Source organism: Convolutriloba macropyga, chromosome 3 (genome assembly GCF_964194025.1).
Source record: "Convolutriloba macropyga chromosome 3, txConMacr16.3, whole genome shotgun sequence".
In the NCBI taxonomy this organism is placed as follows: Eukaryota; Metazoa; Xenacoelomorpha; order Acoela; family Convolutidae; genus Convolutriloba; species Convolutriloba macropyga.
In genome coordinates, this window is record NC_134470.1 from 69,091,198 (window position 1) to 69,112,245 (window position 21,048).

The window sequence follows — 21,048 nt, forward strand, 5'->3', positions numbered from 1 at the left end:
AATGTATTAACTTAGGAAAAGCGAACAAGAGATGTACAGATTGGGAAAATTTGCCCGTGACGATTTGAGTATACCTCTGCGGCGTTCTGCTGGTGTAGTGTACTATTTAAAACGAAATGAGAATAGAGGCGGAAAATCGTCTAAATTTCCACTGGACCTGAAACGTAGAGTGGTTGGCGATTCAATTCATCACAGATGACTCAATTTATTAAAACTGATACTCAATCAGCAGTTATCAAAAATTCGCCGAATCTGCGATTTTTCAAAACTTATACAATTTTCCGTTTGTCTCTCGTCGCAAATGTCATTGAAAATATTGCATTATTTAGTACTTAAGTTTTTAATCTTTGGGTTTTCAACCTCCATTTCAACATAGTTACAAATTCGGTTTCTTTTAATACACATTCCTAGCGGCACAGACTCATATTTAAACTCAGATTAATTTAACTTTAACTTAGTTGCCATATAATTTAAAAAATTTACAGAACGCCTGCTTATTTTGACAAAAGCCTCTCAAGGTTAACATTGCTCTAGGCAGTGCATGAAATTGATTAGATTTGACTAATTTGGACACAATTTATTTCCATCTAATTTGAGGAACTCTCGTAGTCTGAAAATTTCATTGGCATTTCGTCGCCGTGGTATAGATTATGATTTTAAAATGAAATTCATCTTTCGTTCAATGCTTTTCAAAATCTTATGATCGCATATAGAGAGCAAAGTCAAGGGCTGTTAAGATGTAAACGGTCAACTCTTTTGTTGTTTTTGAAATTTAAGAAACTTGAAAGAATTCTTATTCGCTTTTGGGTGTCCCCTTACAAATACAATGAAAGCGCTTCAAAGCTTTAAGGCTGACACTTTGCCGAATAATAATAAATGAAAAATGCTTTTATGTTTTAAGAGAATACAAGAGTATGTTATTTTTATTAATTTCGCTGTTTATTAATTTCAAGCAACTCTTTCGCTCCTTGTTCTAGACTTCTGACGTACGCATCCTAGCATCCGTTTACATCACGTGTGTTATCTGTTTTCTCTAACTGACTGTTTGTTTAATCATTTTGTGACATCGTAGACTAATCTATCAAGTCTTTCACAAACACCATTTACTTTCACGTTTCTCTTTTCGTATTACAAAACTATTTGTCTCTAATGATATAAAGGGTTTTTGAGAGTCCGCGTAATTTTTCTCTGAGACTACCATAGCCCAGGTTGAGATCCCAGACCTCGTTAACTTGAAAACAGAACCTGTTTTTGGGTTCAAGAATCACAGGGTCTGTTTCATAAAAAAACGGAGAACTGGGTACGATCAGAGACAAAATCAATCGCACAAAATTTGTTCAATTTTCAGCACAAATTGTTTTAAACTATTAATTATAAATCATTATGAATACTACTCATAAAACCTTAAAATCAATATCAAAGAAAACAGGAGCTTTCTGTTATAAAATCCTATGATTAAAGATGTAAAACTGGTACGTTTTCAGTGTAATCACTGCACTTGATGATTCGGAAGGCTCTCTGAATCAGTTCAAAATTCATAATCAAGGTTCTCTGAATTTCTCTGAATGAGAGAAAAATTCAGAATTCATGAATTAGCTATGAATTAGAATGATAGCAGGAATTTTTGTTAACCACTGCAGAAACACAAAAATATTTCAGATCGGTTTTAAACCCGATGTAGAATTTCACCGTCCTTCAGCTCGGTCAGAGGTTGATATGAACCTAAAATTGAGCGCAGATATAATAGTTGATTTTGGCTTCTTACAGATTGATCACTGGTCTTCTCCGCCTGAGAACTCAACGTGGGCATGTAAAAATCTTAGTGTGATAGTTCCGAAGCAATTGGTTTAGAAATATTTGTATCTAACATTTTGAAAATTCTTTTTTTTTAAATGGAACGGAAACTTCTAATTTTGATTTTGTTAGAATAAATTGTTCAATGTCATTAAAATATGACAAATTCACACGATGACGTTTTTTCTGTGTTTTCAAAAACAAGGAGGCTCGGTAATGTGCGATCGCACATAAGGTTCCGACCCCGCTCATCCCAATTTTGGCATAATTGTCTACCAAATGAAGAACAGATAGAAAGACACAAAAATTATTTATGGGAATCCCAAAAACCCAAAAAGAACCAAAAAATAAGCCCCAGCAGTTTTCAAAAAAATCGTGTATGAATGAAAAGATAACCTCCAATGCAAAAAACGCAGTGGAGTAAAAAATGATGCAATAGATTGATGACATATGCCAACATTAAGAAAGCGAGTCAAGACGAACAGCAAAATCAAACAACCACAAACATTAATTACATCAAAAACATTATGTCCGTTTTAAAAAACAAAACTTAATAACAAAGTCAACATACCGACAGATTAAACTGAAACTAAACAAAAAAACATATAAACCACCAGAAAAGATATGGGACCAGTCCATAAAAAAGTTTGGTAACAATTAGACAAAAAGAACAAAAACAGTAAAGTTAAAAGTTCGCTTATATTTTTTTTAAAATAATTAACTTCAAAGTAATACAAGCCATAAGAAATGAACTAAAAATTCCCAAAAGTTTGCCAGTGCTTCAATAGAAGGACATTAGGACCTGTTCTTATTCAATGAAAATCAAAATTCAATTAAAACCTGTCTTTATTCAACAAAATTTCAATTAAATATTGCCAGTAAACAATTTCGAAGCCAAAAACTGTTTGATTGCACCGATAATGTAGTATGCAATTTCCTTTAATGAGACTAGTTGACAAGTAGACAGAAACAAAAAAAGGCAAACGTAAATGATACTTTTGATATTATTCGAAACAAAATTACTTCCGAAGTCATGAAAGCCATTAATAACAAAATGAAATAATTAAATAGATTTAGTTATTTGTCCAAAGAAGCCCATGACACTGGCAATTATCCAGAAGTTGTCTCGCATCCACAAAACGAACGTCAAGTATGACGGAACTCAATCTAATTTAATTTTTTTTGTGAAAAACCGATGTCGAAGCCAATAAGGTCATAACGAATTTTTTAAAAAATATTTGATTTTGTGACAACAATCACTTTTGACATCTTCATTTGACACCAATAATGTCATATTCGACTTAAAATTAAGGAGACTAGGTACAAAAAGACAATAAAAGGAACAAAATTGCGAAGTTAAAAAGTTCTTTTTTGGAAAACATTTTTACTCAAAGTCATTAAGGCCATCAACTATCTACTGATATCAGAATATTGGCTCTTCTGTTTTTTCATAAGAATCCAAAGAAACCTGTCATTATACAGGAAATTTCATACAACTAAAACGACATGTAAAAACGACAGTTAAAAAAAACTAAAAAAATTCATTTAAACTCTTCAAGAAAGAAGTGTCGAAGCCGTTAAATCAACAATCTGTATCTTTCAGGATGTTAATATGTTCAATTGTGCTGTATTTTGAACGCACGTTATTAATGTGATATGAGAACTGTCAATAATGTTGTAGTGTGGAAAAACTAGAAAAAGTGAAGAAGTGGAAATTATCAAAAAAAAATAAATCTTGTAGTATCCAAGCCAGAAAACAATAACTTAAGGCATAAAACCGCAAAATAGATTAAAATTTAAATAAGTAGAAAGAAGAAGCTTTTTTCCGTGCTGACACTAGAGTACAAGACAAATTAAGAGAAAAACGAGCGGAAAAGTTCATTAAGCCATTATTTAATCAAAAACTTATTTTTATAAGTTTTTAAATTTTTAAAAATTTATTTTTAAAGTCAAAACGACCATAAGCTTTCAAGTAGAAAACTAAATGCATTAGCTTGTAGCTGCTTAGGAAGTCAATCGGACCTATAACTCCTGAGCTTTGATTTGATATGTTCTGCTTAAATAATAAAAAAAACTCATTTTTTTTTAAAAAAAAAGACCGACTGATTACAATCCTATTTTTTTTGGAAAAATGGCCCTGCTAATGCTTATTGTCCATTAGGAATAGCTAATTATTTGAATGTTATAGATATAGATAATTTGTTAGTTGAAAACTCAAAAATAAATTCTGTTTTGTTTTTGATAATCAACGAGTAAAGTTTGCAGAAAACGACAAAGATTTAATGACAGAGCACTCTCAACAAAAAGTGAAGTAGGACTAGCCCCCTTTTGAGTCTACCAAGATTTTATTAGTGTTGTTTAGGAATGTACTTCCTGCAAAATTATTTAAAGTGAACTAAAGGTGCTTATTACGTGCTGTTTCTGATGAAAAAGGCTGAATTTTGATATATTTAGCGCGGATTATTTTTTAAAAAATTAAATCAAAACAGTCAACAACACTTTTTTTGTCTTTAAAAACAAAATCAACAACACTATTCTTAAAATTTTAACAAGCAAAATTGACGAAAATTTAGGGAGAAATTCCGGAAAATGTAATTCACCCTACTTTTCTCAAAAACGAAGAGAAAAAATTTCTTTATTTCCATATTTTACGCTGGACGAGCTTTTTAAACATACCAGTCTGAACTTTCTACGATGAATATATCGATCGGCAAAAATGGTCTGAACAAAAAACCCATTTGAGTATATAGTTCCTCCCCCCTCAAGAGGGGTCGGAACAAATATTAACTTTGCAACTTAGGGTGCAAAAATTATTACCTAAGTTTACGATTTAAATTCGTTTGAAAAATTTTGGTATTATGGTATAGTCGAGACTACAAGTTGAAATAAAAATCTTATATTCGTTTAACGATATTCGTAATAAAATTATGATATCAATTGTGTTTATCACTGAATATTAGCAAGTTACATGCCATTAATATTTTTTTGCGACCATCTGTATCCCAAACTATATACAATAAGTTAAAATGTTAGCAAAATTGCATTCAGATGTAACGTTAGAATTTTAAAATCATATCGAGAAAAAAAGAATAGCCTGCTTGAGTTAGTTTTCACCTCCCAATCCAGAGGAACAAAAGAACGAAATGAGCATATTTTGTTATAAATAGGGACTGATTATTATCAGACATTTTCGCTGATGATGGAATTAATGGTACAATAGAAAATGTGTCAGTTTGGATGGAATCAAATAAGTTAGCAATAAATAGAGATAAATGCAAGGCTCTAAGTTTTGGTGCTACTAATGAGACACCTGAAATAAAGATTTATGATTACAGCATCGAATTTGTCGACCACATTAAGTACTTGGGTGTATACATAGATAGTAAACTGAGCTTCAAATCACACATTGAGAAAATAATTAGCCGGACGAATTCATTAACAGCGGCAATCTATCAGTATAAAAATTTTTTTCAAAAGACACATACTAGTCCGATTATACAAAGCTTACGTTCAATCAGTATTACAGTACGGGGTTTTGTTGTATGGAGTGGCCAATAAAAGAGATCTTCAAAAATTAGAGTGGCGGCAAAGCAGAATTTTTCGTTTGTTATTTTCAGCTAAAAGATTACAAAGCATTGACGAACTGCGATGTAAACACAAGTTGTTTTCTGTTAAAGAGTTACACATATATGAACTGATAAAATTACTGTCAAGAATTCTCCGCCATGAACATCCAAGCAAATTATTAAACAACTCATTTCCGGAATTAATTGAAGAAGATATCCAAATAAATGAAAGAACTCATCTAGTCAAAACAAAATATTTGCAAACAAAGCAAAGAAACAAGTCACTCATAAATAGATTAAGACGCTTATATAATGTTTTAACTAAAATGGATGAAAGTATTATTCAAAAATTATGCTCATTTAGTGCACAGGATTTAGCAAACTTTTTACATTGTTTCAGAGACTCCTTTATTATAGATAACAGATTTTTTGTTAACCTTTTTTGGTAAGGAATAAAGCGAGCTGCATTTTTTTTGTAAAATTGGCATTCTTATTAAACATTTTCTTAGGGGTTTTTTTTTAGTTTGATTGGAAAGTGGTATTACCAGGGTAAAATATGATTTTAGAGGGTTTGAATTAACAAATAAGTAGACTTCGAGAAGAATTAAAAGGCATCACTTGACAGGTCTAGCGACCTTTTGATGTCCTTTCGGGTTATGTTTTGTTGTTTGTAAATTTATAAATGCAAGCAATGGAATAAACTCGAGAACTAATTTATTATATTAACTATAGTAAATATTCAAATTATCATTCACCTCATTCATAGTTGAGACTGTTTGCGCATGTTAAGATTGCTATGTAATAAATCAGTAATAATGATAATTTTAATGACAACAAATTTTTTGAAGCAAAAAATTAGAATCTCAGTTATTATAATGAAACAAACACTTTCGTAGTCATTTTGGGTCCCTTCGGCCATCTAAGCTTTTTTTACAAGATTGCGAAGTGGTTATCTAGCATCAAATATTTGATTGTTTCTATTTTAGCTTCCGATGTGATTTTGTAAAACCGAAAAATGTCTCTAAACGCCAAAGCTTAATGTGTATTACCATGTCAAACTCTTTCTGGCAGATCGAATTTATCATCTGGGATAAAAATCAGCTCTTATAAAATCTGCTCAAAATGTCGGAGTCTTATGAAACGAGATTCAATATTATAGTATTGAAATTAAGGAGCGGCGAGTTGATTCTGGGATGATTTTCCTAGAGTACGATTTTAAAAAATGATTCAAAAATTTTCCTTAAATAAACAGTTGTTTTTTTTTAAAAAAAAAGGTTCTCTCTGCTCGCATTTTTCAAAATTCACTTTGAAACAGTTCCAGCGTTCTTTTCAAATCCTAATATTACGGATATAAGATGTACATTGAGTGATGAACAGATCTGAAAAAATCAGCGTAGAAAACTGACAGTGTGAAGCACAATTTGCATAAAAACTCTTTTCTTTAATAAATGTTTTGGCGAAGACGGTCATTTCGGCCGTTTCGCAAGGTTTTGCATTGTTGAACTGATTTTGAATCGAAAATTATTTCTACAGGTTTGTTGAATAAAATCTCACAAACAAAGTTAATCTGCAATCATTTTCGATAAGTACTGATACCTGCAGTATTCTCTGAATTAAAAAAAAAATATTGATGTTTTGTTTTTCTGACAGAAATTGTAAGTGAATATTACGCAATCCTATTAAAGATAATTATCAAACGGATCGGAAAAGGCGGTTTTGACGTTTCTGTTATTGTGAGACATTCCTGTTTTCTATTTTCCCGACAAATATTTCATTGTGATAGCTAATCAACTGCTGGTGACAACAACAAATGATAATGTCAAATATATCGACAACAGACGTTTACATTGAATCGAAGACTGATAACGTCTGCTCGTCCACCGAAGCCCCGCCCATGTACTGGCTGGTGACTCTTTTGTTGGGTCTGGTTGCCATATCTGGCAATGGACTGGTCATTATGGCCAATGTGTTGAAAAAGGTGGAGAGAAACGCGACAAACTTCATCATTACAAATCTGGCCACCGTCGATTTTTGTTAGTACATTATGTATTTTTTTCCAAACATGTAAATTCCACGGCTATAACCAAAGGCTACACAACATGTGAGTGATGAATATGAATCAAATCAGATAATATCTTCTGAGTAAAGAACTTTCATCAATATCATTTTAATTGTTAAATTATAGGCATAATTAACATTTGATTGTCCGTTTTTTTTACTTTGCTTTCCTGCTGTTCTGATAATACTCTAGTCGATGAGTTTTGGGATTGAAAAGAGAAAAATTATGGCTATCGTCGGCTCTACTCCAGCATGATCACCGAAAACCCTTAGGTATAAATTTGTTATCAAGATTTTGTAGGTCATTGACAAACGTGTGCTTATTTGAGTGAACATAAGTATGTCTAGTTTGCAACTTGGAATAATTGTTCCGATCCCTCTTGAGGGGGGAGGAACTATATACTCAAATGGGTTTTTTTTTCGTTCAGTCAATTTTGGCCGATCGATAAATTCATCGTAGAGAGTTGAGACTGGTATCATTAGAAAGCTTGTCCAGCATAGAATAAAAATTTAAAAGATTTTTTTTTTGATTTTCGGTTTTAGAGGGAGATATCGAGGATTAAACTTTCGAGAAAATAGCGTGAATTCCGTTGTTTTATTCACCTTTTTTCGGAATTTTTGACTAAAAAAAATTTTCAAAAAAATGTTGTTGATTTTATTTTTACAGACAAAATGTTTTGTCGACTATTTTTATTGATTTTTTTTGTCACAAATTCCAGCTAAATATTTCTCAAAATTCAGACTTTATCATCAAAAACAGCACGAAATATGTTTCTTTAGTCCAGTCTGATTAAATTTGCAGGAAGTGCACACCCAAACACCACTAACACAATCTTTGTAGACTGAAAAGGGGCTAATTTTACTTCAACTTCCGTTGAGAGTGCTCTATAATTAAAACTTTGGCACATTCTGCTAACTTTATCCGTTGATTATCAAAAACGCAACATTTATTTTTGATTTTTTAACTAAGAAAATATCTATATCAATGACACTAAAAATTGAATATTCCTAATGGACAATCAGCATTCAAAGGACTAGTTGTGTACCAATCTTTGATCGTTACAATCTAAAAATAATTCGGATTGTCATCAGTCGGTTTTTTATAAAAAAAAATTCGATCTTTTTTATAATAATTAAATAACAGAACATCTCAAATCAAAGCTCATTAGTGATAGGTCATATTAGCTTCCTAATATGCTTCAAATTGTTTTATCTAGTTGATTGCTTGAAAGCTTATGGTCGTCATGACTTTCAAAATGTTTGATTTTTAAATAAAATTGGCTTATTGAACTTTGCCTCCAATTTTTCTTAATTTTGTCAACTTGTAGCTAGTGTCAGCAATCAAAGAGTGCTCCTTCTTTCCACTGAATTCAAAAGCGGTCTTCATTGCTGTTTTACGCTTTAAGTTATTGTGTTTTGGCTTGGATACTACTAGATTTTGCAATTTTTTAAAATTTTTAGTTATTTGCCCATTTTTCATGTTTTCTAGTTTTTTTAAGTTATTGCGTTATTGGCAGTTCAAATATCACATTATTCGCTTTCAAAATAACGCACAATTGATAATATTTAAAACCTTAAAGATATAGATTGTGGTTCTTTACCGCTTCGACAATACTTTCTCGAAGAATTTAATTGAATTTTGTAATTTTGTCTTCAACTGTCGTTTTTACTTTGTCTTTTTAGTCTATTTAATTTCCTGTACTATGAACCGGTTTAATTGGTTTTTTATGGAAGAGTAGATGAGCCAATTTTCTAATAATAGTAGATAGCTAATGGCTTTCAAGACGTTGAAAACAATTGTTTTCCAAAATGAAAAAAAAACACTTTAACTTCGCTTTTTTGTTCCTTTTATTGTCTGTTTGTTACTTTATCTCGTTAATTAACGTTTAAAGATGAAATTAATTTTGTCAGGGGAATGTGTCAAAAAGGATTGATGTCACAAAGTCTAATGTTTTTAAAGAATTCGTTATGACTTTACTGGCTTCGACACGGGTTTTTTACAAGATAAAAAGTAAACTAATTTTTGATTTTTGTCTTATTTGACGTTCTTTTTGTAGACCTAAGACATATTCTGGATAATTGCAGGTATCTAGAGCTTCCTTTGGAAGAATAAACGAACCTGTTCTTTTTTCCATTTTGTAATTAATGGCTTTCATGTCTTTGGAAATAATTTTTTTTCGAAAAAAACAAGTGTTACTTAATCTTGCCTTTTTTTCTTTTTTGGTCTAATTGTTACCTAGTTTCATTATAGAGAGAGCATATAAAACATTTCAAGCGAAGGTTTCAAAAGGGATTGGTGCCACATAATCTAATGTTTGGAAAGAATTCGTTATGACTTTACTGGCTTCCACACGTGTTTTTCACAAAAAGTGTAAATGAATTGTTGTTTTTAGTCATATTCGACGTTCTTTTTGTAGACGTACGACATCTTCTGGATAATTGAATGTCCCAAGGGCTTCCTTTGGAAGAATGAACGAACCTATTCAATCTTTTAATTTGTAATTAATGGCTTTCATGTCTTTGGAAAAAAAATTTTTTTGAAAAAAAAAAGAATTATATAATTTTGCATTTTTTTCTTTTTTTTTGTGTCATTATTACCTAGTTTCATTAAAAGCAGTCACGTAATATATTATCGGTGTTTGAGGAAGGTGCAATCGAACATATTTTGAGGGGTCTTCGATAGGATTTTCTGGCAAGTTTTATTTAATTTTTTGTTTGTTGTCTATTTGTTGTTCTTTTTGTAACTTTTTTAAAAAATTGAATACCGACAGTTCTTAATTCCCTTCTATAGAAGCATTGGTAATTGTAAACCTATGGGATATTTTAGTTGATTCCTAATGGTTTTCATCACTTTGAAATTAATTGTTTTTGTTTAAAAAAACTCAGCGATTTTTCTAACTTTAAAGTTTCTGTTCTTTTTTGTCTATTTGTTACCAAGCCTTATTTTGAACTGGTCAATACTCATTTTTTTTCCGGTGAATTACAATATATTTTGTTTAGTTTCAGTTTTATGTGACGGTATTTTGACTTTTTTATTAAGTTTTGTTTTTTAAACAGGACGTAAAATTTTTGATGTAATTAATGTTTGTTGTTGTTGTTGTTTGATTTTGGTGTTCGTCTTTGCTCGCTTTCTTAATATCGGCATGTCTCATCAATCTAAAGCATCATTTTTTACTCCACTTAGTTGTTTTCTTTGGAGGCTATCTTTTCGTTCATACACCAGTTTTTTGAACAATACTTTGTTGACTTTGTTATTAAGTTTTGTTTTTTAAAACGGACATAAAGTTTTTGATGCAATTAATGTTTGTGGTTGTTTGATTTTGCTGTTCGTCTTAACTCGCTTTCTTAATATTGGCAAATCTCATCATTCTAGTTCATCATTTTTACTCCACTGAGTTATGAAAAAATAATTTTTGTGTTTTTCTATCTGTTCCTCATTTGGTAGACAATTATGCAAAAATTGTGGATGAGCGGGGTCGCAACCTTATGTGCGATCGCACATTACCGAGCCTCCTTGTTAAATTAAAAATTAAGTTTTAAATATTTAAATTTTAATCAGTTTTTCAATATAAATTAATGTTATATTGCAAAACATGAAAGTTATTCAATTACTATTGTATTTGTATATATATATATATATATATATATATATATATATATATATATATATATATATATATATGTATATGTATATGTATATGTATATATACATACATACATATATATATATATATATATATATATTATATATATATATATATATATATATATATATATATGTATATGTATATGTATATGTATATGTATATATAATACATATAATATATATATATATATATATATAATATATATATACATATATATATATATATATATATATATATATATATTTATATGTTTTCAGCATGCAGGAGTTATCAAGGAGCTGTAGAAGTAATCAATAAAATTGGCCAAAGCTTGTCTGGTAGTTAAGACATCAAGACTTATTAGTCCAGGTAGTCCAAAAAATCTGAGGAACTGCAAACGTTCTCCAAGACATTGTACTCAAAAAGTCTGCATTACGTTTTAATACGAATGTTATGACATTTTCTGCGCTTAAAATGAGCGCTTGAACGACAGATAAACGCTTAGAATTCCTCTTGTACTTGAGCGACTAAACAATTCCGACATTTTTAACCAAACAAGCAAACGTTTCACTTGGCTCCTTGAACCAATGACATCACGCTTCTTACAACAAGGAACCAGTCATGCAATTGTTTTCTCACTATCAGAAACGGTCGGGCCGAAAAACTAAAAAACACACAAGAAACGAATTTTTAATGCGACAGTTTTTGTGTCATTTTTAGTCCTCTCAAAGAAGTTGAAAGTATTACCGTGTGAAAGTTGAAGTATGAATTGGCCGACATCGTCTTGTTTTAATATCCCCAGATGGCTTCAACACTCCCTCTCTAACCCGTGGACAAAATTGAATTTCTTGAAGGAAGGTTATGGTAAAAAAAGATGAAAATATAACCAGTAGGGTACCTGAAAGCGCACTTTTATCTAAGTTTACCTAATAAAAACATCATGAAAAAGAAAGGACAAAAAACAAAAAGTGACTGCCTGCCTAATTGAAATTGAGAAAGCTTTATCAAATTTGCTGAAATATTTTGTTTGGGAGTGTGGGTAACATAAAGATGGGGGAGTTTGCGGCAAAATCGGGGGTTGGGAGTTGGGAGGTAGTTGTCGGTGGGTGTAGACTTGGACGGTGATAGGTAGGTTTGGATCAGCAGCTGGATGGGGGGTTGGTAGGTGTTGAAAAAGTGTTGCCGTTTCTAACCGCAGATCTGAAGAAAAATTTCATCTCTTAGCGCAGATCTTACATAACCGTGCGTTAAGTTTAGCGTTGATCTGGTATAATTGTGCGTTTCTAAGCGTAGATCGTACATTATTTTGCGTTTCTGATAGCAGATTTTACCTAATTTTGGCATTTTTAAGCAAAGATCTCACAGAAATTAACTAGCTTAATATGTAGATTTTGGGAGAGGCGTGGGAGGGGTGAAAGGGTAGCTAGTTGGAGATGGGGAGGAATAAGGAGTTGGGAAACGTTGTAGACTGAACAAGGATGAGGGACTGCTTTTATGAGAAAACAATTTAAAATGACTTTTCCATCGTAAGTTGTAGAAGCAGTTACTGATTGCTATATATTAGAATCAAGGCGGCTCGGTAATGTGCAATGGCACATAAGGTTCCGACCCCGCCCATTCACAATTTTGGCATAATTGTCTACCAAATGAGGAACAGATAGAAAAACCCAAAAATTTTTTTTTGCGAATCCCAAAAAAGCCAAAGTCTTTATCAAAAAATTCTGTATGAACGATATGATAGCCTCCAAAGCAAGTAACTCAGTGGAGTAAAAATTGATGCATTAGGTTGCTGTAATATGTCAATATTAAGAAAGCGAGTCAAGACGAACAGCAAAATCAAACAACAACAACAACAACAACAACAACAAACATCAATTACATCAAAAAATTTATGTACCTCTTAAAAACTAAATTTAATAACAAAGCCAACATATCGTCAGATAAACCTAAAACTAAACAAAAATAACTTATAAATCACCAGAAAACATATGCGATCAGTCCTTACAAAGGTTTGGTAACAATTATACAAAAAAGAACAAAAACAGTAAAGTAAAAAAGTCAACTTATTTTTTTGAAACAGTTAACTTCAAAGTAACAAATACCATTAGGAATCAATTATTATTACCACAAAATTACGATTACCACTGTTCCTATAGAAGGGCATTAGAACTTGTCCTTATTCATTTTTTAAAGCGGCTAAAAAGAACAACAAAGAACAAACAAAATTTCAATTGAAACTTGCCAGAAAACGCTGTCAAAACAGTCCAGCCAAATTTTGGCGCTCAAAATATATTTGATTACACCTTCTTCAAACAGCTAAAATGTAGTACGTGGCCATTCATTAGTAAGACTAGGTATCAAGTAGACAAAAAAGCGAAGTGTTAAAGTATGTAATACTTTTAATTTTTTTTTTCGAAACAAAATTACATTCAATGTCATGAAAGGCATTAATTACAAAAAAAGCTATTTAAATTCGTTTATTCATGAAAAGGAAGCCCTCGAGACCTGTAATTATCCAGAATATTTCTTGCATCTGCAAAAAGAACGTCAAATATGACAAAAATCAAATTAATTTACTTTTTTTTGTGAAAAACCGGTGTCGAAGCCAGTAAGGTCATAACAAATTCTTTTAAAAAAAGATACTGTGACACCAATCCCTTTTATTCCTTTGACACCCATATGCTCATATTTGACCTGTAATTAACTAACGAGGTTAGGTAACAAAAAGAAACATAAAAAGAACAAAATTGCGAAGTTAAAAAGTTTTTTTTTAAATTTTGGAAAACGATTGTTTTCAAATTCATGAAAGCCATCAGCCATCTACTAATATCAGATTATCGGTTCTTTTATTCTTCCATGAAAAGCTAATGAAAGCTATCACTATACAGGAAATTTCATACGACCGAAACGACAAAGTATACATGACAGTTAGAGACAAAATTAATAAAAATTCAATTGATTTCTTCAAGAAAGAGGAGTCGAGGCCGTTAAAACGATGATGTATATTTTTCAGGATTTTAATATGCTTAATTGTGTCTTATTCTGAATGCTAATAAGGTGACATGAGAACTGTCAAAAATGTGATAATGTGAAAAAAATTAGAAAACGTGAAAAACTGTCAAATATCAAAACAAACAAAAATCTGAAATCTTGTAGTATCAAAGCCAGAAAACAATAACTTCAGGCTTAAAACTGCAACCGAGAATAAATGTTAAATCAGCAGAAAGAAGAAGCAGTCTTTCTTTGCTGAAACTCAGCTGGAAGTTGAACAAATTAAAAAAAATAGAGGAAAAGTTAATTAAGCCATTATTTATTGAAAAGTCAATTATTTTTTTAAAAAAAAAAACGACTATAAACTTTCAATTAAAAAACTAAATGCATTAGCTTGGAGCTGCTTAGCAAGAGAATTGGTTGGACCTATCACTCCTGAGCTTTGATTTGATATGTTCTGTTCTTTATTATTAAAAAAAAGTCTTTTTTTTTTAAAAAAAAAACCGACTGATTACAACCCGATTTTTTTGGATTGTAACAGTCCAAGAATGGCCCAAAACTAGCCCTGCTAATACTTATTGTCCGTTAGGAACAATTTTTTTTTCGAATGTTGTAGATAGAGATAATTTGTTAGTTGAAAACTCAAAATAAATTCTCCATTTTTGATAATCAACGAGTAAAGTTAGCAAAAAACGGCAAAGCTTTAACTACAGTGCACTCTCAGTGGACTCTGAAGTAGAAATAGCCCACCTCTGAGTCTACAAAGATTTTATGAGTGTTGTTTGGGGGTGTAGTGCCGGCAAATTTAATCAAAGTGGACTAAAGTAGCTTATTTCAGGCTGTTTTTGATGAAAAAGGATGAATTTTGAAATTTTTATTCAGAGTTTTGACCAAAAAATTTAAATGAGAATAATCAACAAGGCTTGTTTATCTTTAAAAATAAAATCATCGACACTATATAAAAAATTTCAACAAATTTTAGAAAAATTGACGAAAATTTAGGCAAAAATTTCGGAAAATGTGAATAAAAACAACGTGAATTCACTCTACTTTTCTCAGAATTTTAAACCTCGATAACTCCCTGTAGAAAACGAAAATTAAAAAAATCTATTTAATTCCATATTCTACGCTGGACGAGCTTTCTAATGATACCAGTCTCAACTCTCTACGATGAATATATCGAGCGGCGAAAATTCACGGAACAAAAAAAAACCCATTTGAGTTTATAGTTCCTCCCCCCTCAAGAGGGTCGGAACAATTATGCTACTGTTAAAGTCCAACGTTCAAAACAGAAGTCGACGTTTTGAAATGTAATTAATGTTCAAAGTGATGAACAAACTTATTTCTGCTTAAAGAAACTGTTGAATAGCGCAACTCCTCTTCGAGTTGTCATGACCGATAGAGAACCAAAACTTGGCTTTGATTCGTAAGAATTTGTACATAACCAATATTCCTCTTCGAGTCATAAGAAAGTGTGGACAGTTTTAGTTTAACTAAACTTTATACCCAACATTTTGTAATATTTTAATATTCGGCAGAGATTTAATTTTTTCTGACAAACGAAATTGAGATGAACGATTTTTGACCAAAAATATGTCTGCTTTTCATTTACAGTTCCATATATAAATCATTAATCGGTATCTGTATCTTCCTTCTACCATTGAGGTGACTTTTCTATTTGACTGTAGTGTCTGGACTTGCTCTAATTATCTTCAAAACCCTCCCGACATTTCCCAAACCTCCTGGATCTGGTGTCCGGGCACTACTCTTCTGCAAACTCTACTGTTCGGATTACCCCCTCTGGGCATTGCTGAACTCCTCAGTGTTCAACCTCCTCCTAGTGACGTTGGACAGATACCTGAGTGTGATCAAACCCTTCTTCCACAAGAACAAGTTCAGCCAAGGATGGGTGCTGACAGCTGCCGTTGTGTTGACGTGGAATCTAGGAATTATAAGTATAATGTTTTCTGAAATGTGTTCTAATATGAAATATTTGCTTTTCACATTTTTATGACAAAGAAAAAAAAACAATTTATTGCTTTGAACGAAACGAGTTTTTTTGTAACGAACTCAATGTTTAACTGCTATCATTCCTATTTAAATCATTATATTATTTGCATGAGAGATAACACCCCACCTGCTTTTCGGTCAAAAGATAACCCGGCCAAATGAGTGGCATTTTTTTGCAAATAATCGCGTAGTGTCAATTTCTGACCCAAAATTGAAGCTTCTTTCAATGAACGCTTCCTACACGATGTGAGTTGGGTTTTTGGCCAAGCCAACAAAATAAAAATTTAATTCCAAATGATATCAACTTAGATTATGAAACTTTGCTATCAATACTTTTTTTATAAAACTTATATTTCATCTCTACATGATCCACGCAATGTTATACTCAGAATTGATCAGCCATTGCTGAACTTCTTTTTTTCCCGTAAACGAAATTTTCCAGACTGCCCAGATTTAGACCTCGACTTACGAAAAGACACTGGTCAGACAATCCTGTGTTGTTGAGGTCGACCAGACCATGTAATTTTGAGCGCAGAATGCAGAGATGTGCTCTCGACTGAGTCCGACCAGAGGACGTTTCGGCCTGGGATCTCAGCCTGCGTTATTTTCATTACTGTTTGTCATCATTAAGTCGTATATTTGCACTGAATTCGCTTTCAAGGTTTTTATATAGCCCGCTGAAAGGCATGCACAGCAGAATACTCTAAAATTTTATGAGGGGAGTAAAATGTAGTAATAGATTGTTCATTTTTACCATTGCCATATAGTCCTATTCATAGTTTCATTGTGTCGTAGCTTCATCGTACATGATTCTTCCCTGGGTAGTGAACGGGGAGATATGTGAGATAGACTTCTCTCTTCCCTCCTGGTTCTTTCTCTGGGGAGGATACTGGTCTCTATTTGGGATGCTAGTGGTCCCTACCCTCCTCATGCTTGTAGCATACGCACACATCAGCCGCATTCTGTCAAAGATGCCCGAGAATTCAAAAGGTAGGATTATCAATGCGGTGTATATCTTAAAGCAAGGGCTCAGATTTTTACATTCAATTTTGCACAGCTGCCCACACCTCGTAATTTTAATCTGGAATTGCTCCTGTGTCATCTGCCAGCAAAAAAATATATAAAAACTATTAGCGTTAAATGAACTGGGTTTATATTCAATTGATCGCTAGTCTTCTAAAGGCTTCCTTGCAATTGATCATTTATAAAGCTAAGTAAGTAGCATCTATAACAACTCATTCTCTAAAGTTCTCCCTTTTCACAATAGCTGTAATAGGTTTGATCTTGGGCTGGGTTTTGTTCTTTTGCTGGAAAGAAAAACTATGAAAAACAATATTAATTTGTAATAATTGTTTTTACAAACAGGCAAGCGACTTCAGAAGAAAGTGACTTTCTCTTGTTTCGCAGTATTGACTGTCTTCTTCATCTGTTGGATCCCAGATCAGATCTTCTTTTTCCTATTCTCCCTCAACCTGCCCTCACTAAACATCACCCTTGGCAGCTGGACTTACCATGTCGTTGTCAATCTCGGATACCTCAACAAGTACCCGGATATTTTCAATCACATTGCAATTGCTTTAATTTTTGAGATGTAACCATAATTTAAATAAAGCCCTAGTCTACTACCGAAGGCTATTTTGGAAGATCTTGCAAGAATCTTGCAAGAGTCTTATAAGATAACGCACCATCTTACAAGATCTTGCCAGATCCTTACAAAATGTTGCTATCAAAGGATCCTTACAAAAGATAGCTGTCGGATATGCAAGAATCCTGAAAGATCCTTTTAAGACTCTTGCATACCGTCGGATATGCAAAAATCATGTAAAAGCTTGTAAGACTCCTGCAAGATAAGAGTCGAACTCTTGTAATATTCTTACAAGATAAGCGTCCAAGTCATGAAGCTTCTTGCATGATAAGCGACGATCTTTCAAGAATCGTACAAGATAAGCGTCCGGAAATCTAGTTTTAGCTTGAGTGTGGGCTTTTTAGTGTCCTTGACCACTAGAGACAGTTCATTACTAAGTTCCATACTACCAGTCAGTTTCGGAGTCTTCCGGCTATGTTTTGTGAATATAAAAACTTGACTTCATCAACAGCAAAGTTTAATTCAGCAACTTTTACAACTGTCACCTCCCCCGAACCGTTGTAGTTTTAGCACAAACATTTCTCACATGCAGCAAAACCAAGCAGACAATTTGTTCAAATAATAAAATATATTAGTGGAAACAAGCGAGAAAAATTACATAATCTCAACCAAAGAGAAGTAAATAATTTTAATCATTTCTTTGATCAATTGGTGAAAATATGAACAAAATTATAGACAAAGGAGGTGTTTTTTTTTAAAAAATCAAAAAGTGCAATCAATGTTTTTTTACCAATGAACGACAGGGAAGTGCTTAGAGCCATTCAGCAAAGACTATATGGATCTGAACTACATCTTTATAAAATCTGTAGTGGCTTCAATTGCCCACTATTTTTGTACAAAATCTCTCAAAGACTCTTGGCGAAAATATAGAAAAGTTATTTTAATTCGCATTTCTCAAAAAATTCGGAACTTCGAAATTTTAAACAATAAACCATTTGGTTTTAGAGAAAGAAAGGAACAGTCGACGCAGTTATCAACTTAATTGAGTTCATACAAAAATCACACTAGCTCAATTCAAAACGAATTTGTTGTACTTTTTCAGATTTAAGTAAAGACCTCGACACTATGGACAGAAAAATACAGCTTCGAAAGTTTAAAATTCATGGGTTAAGGTGTTCTGTTATAAAAATTTTAGAATCTTATTTCAAAAATGGAAAACATTTTGTACAATTTGGTCACAAATGATAGACGTCAATTACGGGAAATGACAAGCGCCTATGTTGGGCTCACTTCTCTTCGTTAATTAAATAAATGTTCTGAAAACAAACAAAACCAAGCATCATCTTATATGACAAGAATACTGCAGTTTGCACTAAATGAAATAAAGCAAACGGCTGAACACCAACAGATTTTAACTCAAACAGAAAACTGGCTCAAACGAGTAATTTTATATTAAACTCGGGAATGAGTAAAATAATGCCTTGTAAGACAGCAATGATGTCCTTACGATGAAAAAGAGGCCCTCGAAATTATAAATTCTTTAATTTGCTTGAGCAAAGCAATTCAAAAAAAATTAGATATTAGAGAACACTCTAAAATTTTCTAAAATTGAGAAAAACTAAACCCACAGCCAGTTGATCAAGATATGCAACATTTATGTCAAATAAGTCTACAATATGGGATTCTGATCGCTGGCACCGCCGGTAAAGCTACGATGCCGAAAATTGACACATAAATTGATAGAATACTGAGAGTAACTTTTTTTCCAGCTTGACTCAAATTTTGACAGAGTTTCTTTCATAAGAGAGAAATACATTTTTTCGCTCAGGTGCTTCACCTGTACGAAGTGTTTGATTTGACGACTAGATGCATAAGACGTGAAAATTGTATCATAGGCACAAATTACTTCACTACACAAAATCATCTTTCAAATCTGTGCTCAAGCGGAGAACGAGTAAAAGCTGTCCCCTTAATTCATCCTTTCCTGAAAACAGTTTATCAGATAAAATCCGAAAACTTTTAAGACATTTTAGTCAAAATGGAATTTGATTAAGTAAATTAAAAGTTTGAGCGGACCACAGTTGAAAAATGTTACCCATGGAAAGCTAGAAATTATTATTTTTCAACTGAATGATCAACTCACTAGATTAATTTTTGGCTGAAATTCGAAACCTCTCTCATCAAAGATCTTGCCAGTTTGAAATCGTTTTCAAATGTGGCCTTCCTTGTTTTTCAAACTCATTTGAATTTTGATCTCCACTGGATAACTTTTGAAATAAATATAATGATTTTTCTCTTCAGATTATGAGACGCTTGAAAAATCCTGACTATTCTGGTCTAATGGCAATCTCTCTGGTGCTCTGCTTTTATAAGATTTGATCAAGCTTGCTAGTGCTCTCGTTATTCTGTAAAGACGCCATTAAACAATTTATTATTATTATTCTCATTTACTCTGCAGTTTGCAGGAAAATATCTTTCTTTTAAGAGCAAATTCAGTGCTTTTCATCATATCATTCCTAAAGTTCATTTTTCTCAGTGTTGCAGCGATGTCATGGAAACCGATTTGTAAACTTCGATGAAAATATCCTCATTATTCCCTGCAGCTGCTTGAACCCACTTTTGTATGGTTTCTTCAACCCAAATTACAGACGTGTGTTCAGACAAATGCTGTGCAGACATTCTTCGTCAAATGAAACTTCAGTTGCAGCCCAATCACGCTCTGCAATTCCCGAAAAGAACTATCGAGCTGACTGACGAGCTAGAATTAAAAGCGGCAAAGAAAACATGGAGAAATGATTCAAATTAGATTTCTTGATATTCTGCAGCACCTCCGCTGAATACAAACAGTCGAAGTATTTGTTTAGTTTTTCAACTGAAGACTAATAAGATTATCTGGATTCAGATTAGCCCGTAATAAACCAGCCTGTATGAGCTTACCTCGTATTAAAACCACCAATGATAGGTGTTCCACGTAAGAATCGCCCAATCATGTCAAATAATTTCTGTTAGCTAACAAATTCAAGAATTCTAACATGCAGTAATTTGTGTCGACCATCAATTCCTTCAAAGCATCAATACCTATTCGAGCTAGAAAAATTTTGTATAAGCAACCTTCAGCAATCCAGATATTCAATAAATTCTCTGAAATAATTGGTCTAAAACCAACAATTAGGATCCAATATCTGATTTGGTTTAGCAGAGTATTGTTTTCCATATCACTAGTGTAACCAAATTTAACGAAGAACGCTGCATGATTAGATGTAGTCATATTTTGAGGGACTTCAATTAACACATTATCCATTTATTGTAATTGTTTTTCCAAAAAAATGAATTGAGAACTTGGATTCCCATTGAGCTGCAATAGAAATATTAAATTTTGAATTGACTTTCGCATCAATAATTTGTCTGCCCTAACTTC

The 21,048-nt window shown here is 32.4% G+C and overlaps 1 protein-coding gene across 5 annotated transcripts; it reads left to right on the top strand.

Annotated features, from left to right (window-relative positions):
* The first annotated feature begins 959 nt into the window (after positions 1-959).
* Positions 960-20,544, top strand: LOC142337244 (mu-type opioid receptor-like). 5 transcript variants are annotated; one of them, XM_075386392.1, is made up of 6 exons: positions 960-1,015; positions 7,011-7,393; positions 15,724-15,990; positions 16,841-17,035; positions 17,411-17,588; positions 20,234-20,544. In XM_075386392.1, the coding sequence occupies exons 2-6, from the start codon at positions 7,171-7,173 to the stop codon at positions 20,382-20,384; spliced, it is 1,014 nt and encodes a 337-aa protein (XP_075242507.1). In that variant the 5' UTR covers positions 960-1,015; positions 7,011-7,170; the 3' UTR covers positions 20,385-20,544. The 5 variants fall into 5 exon arrangements, with proteins under 5 accessions (XP_075242507.1, XP_075242509.1, XP_075242505.1 ...); XM_075386394.1 differs by having other exon boundaries at positions 974-1,015; positions 7,144-7,393; XM_075386390.1 differs by having other exon boundaries at positions 1,005-1,043.
* The last annotated feature ends 504 nt before the right edge of the window (positions 20,545-21,048 follow it).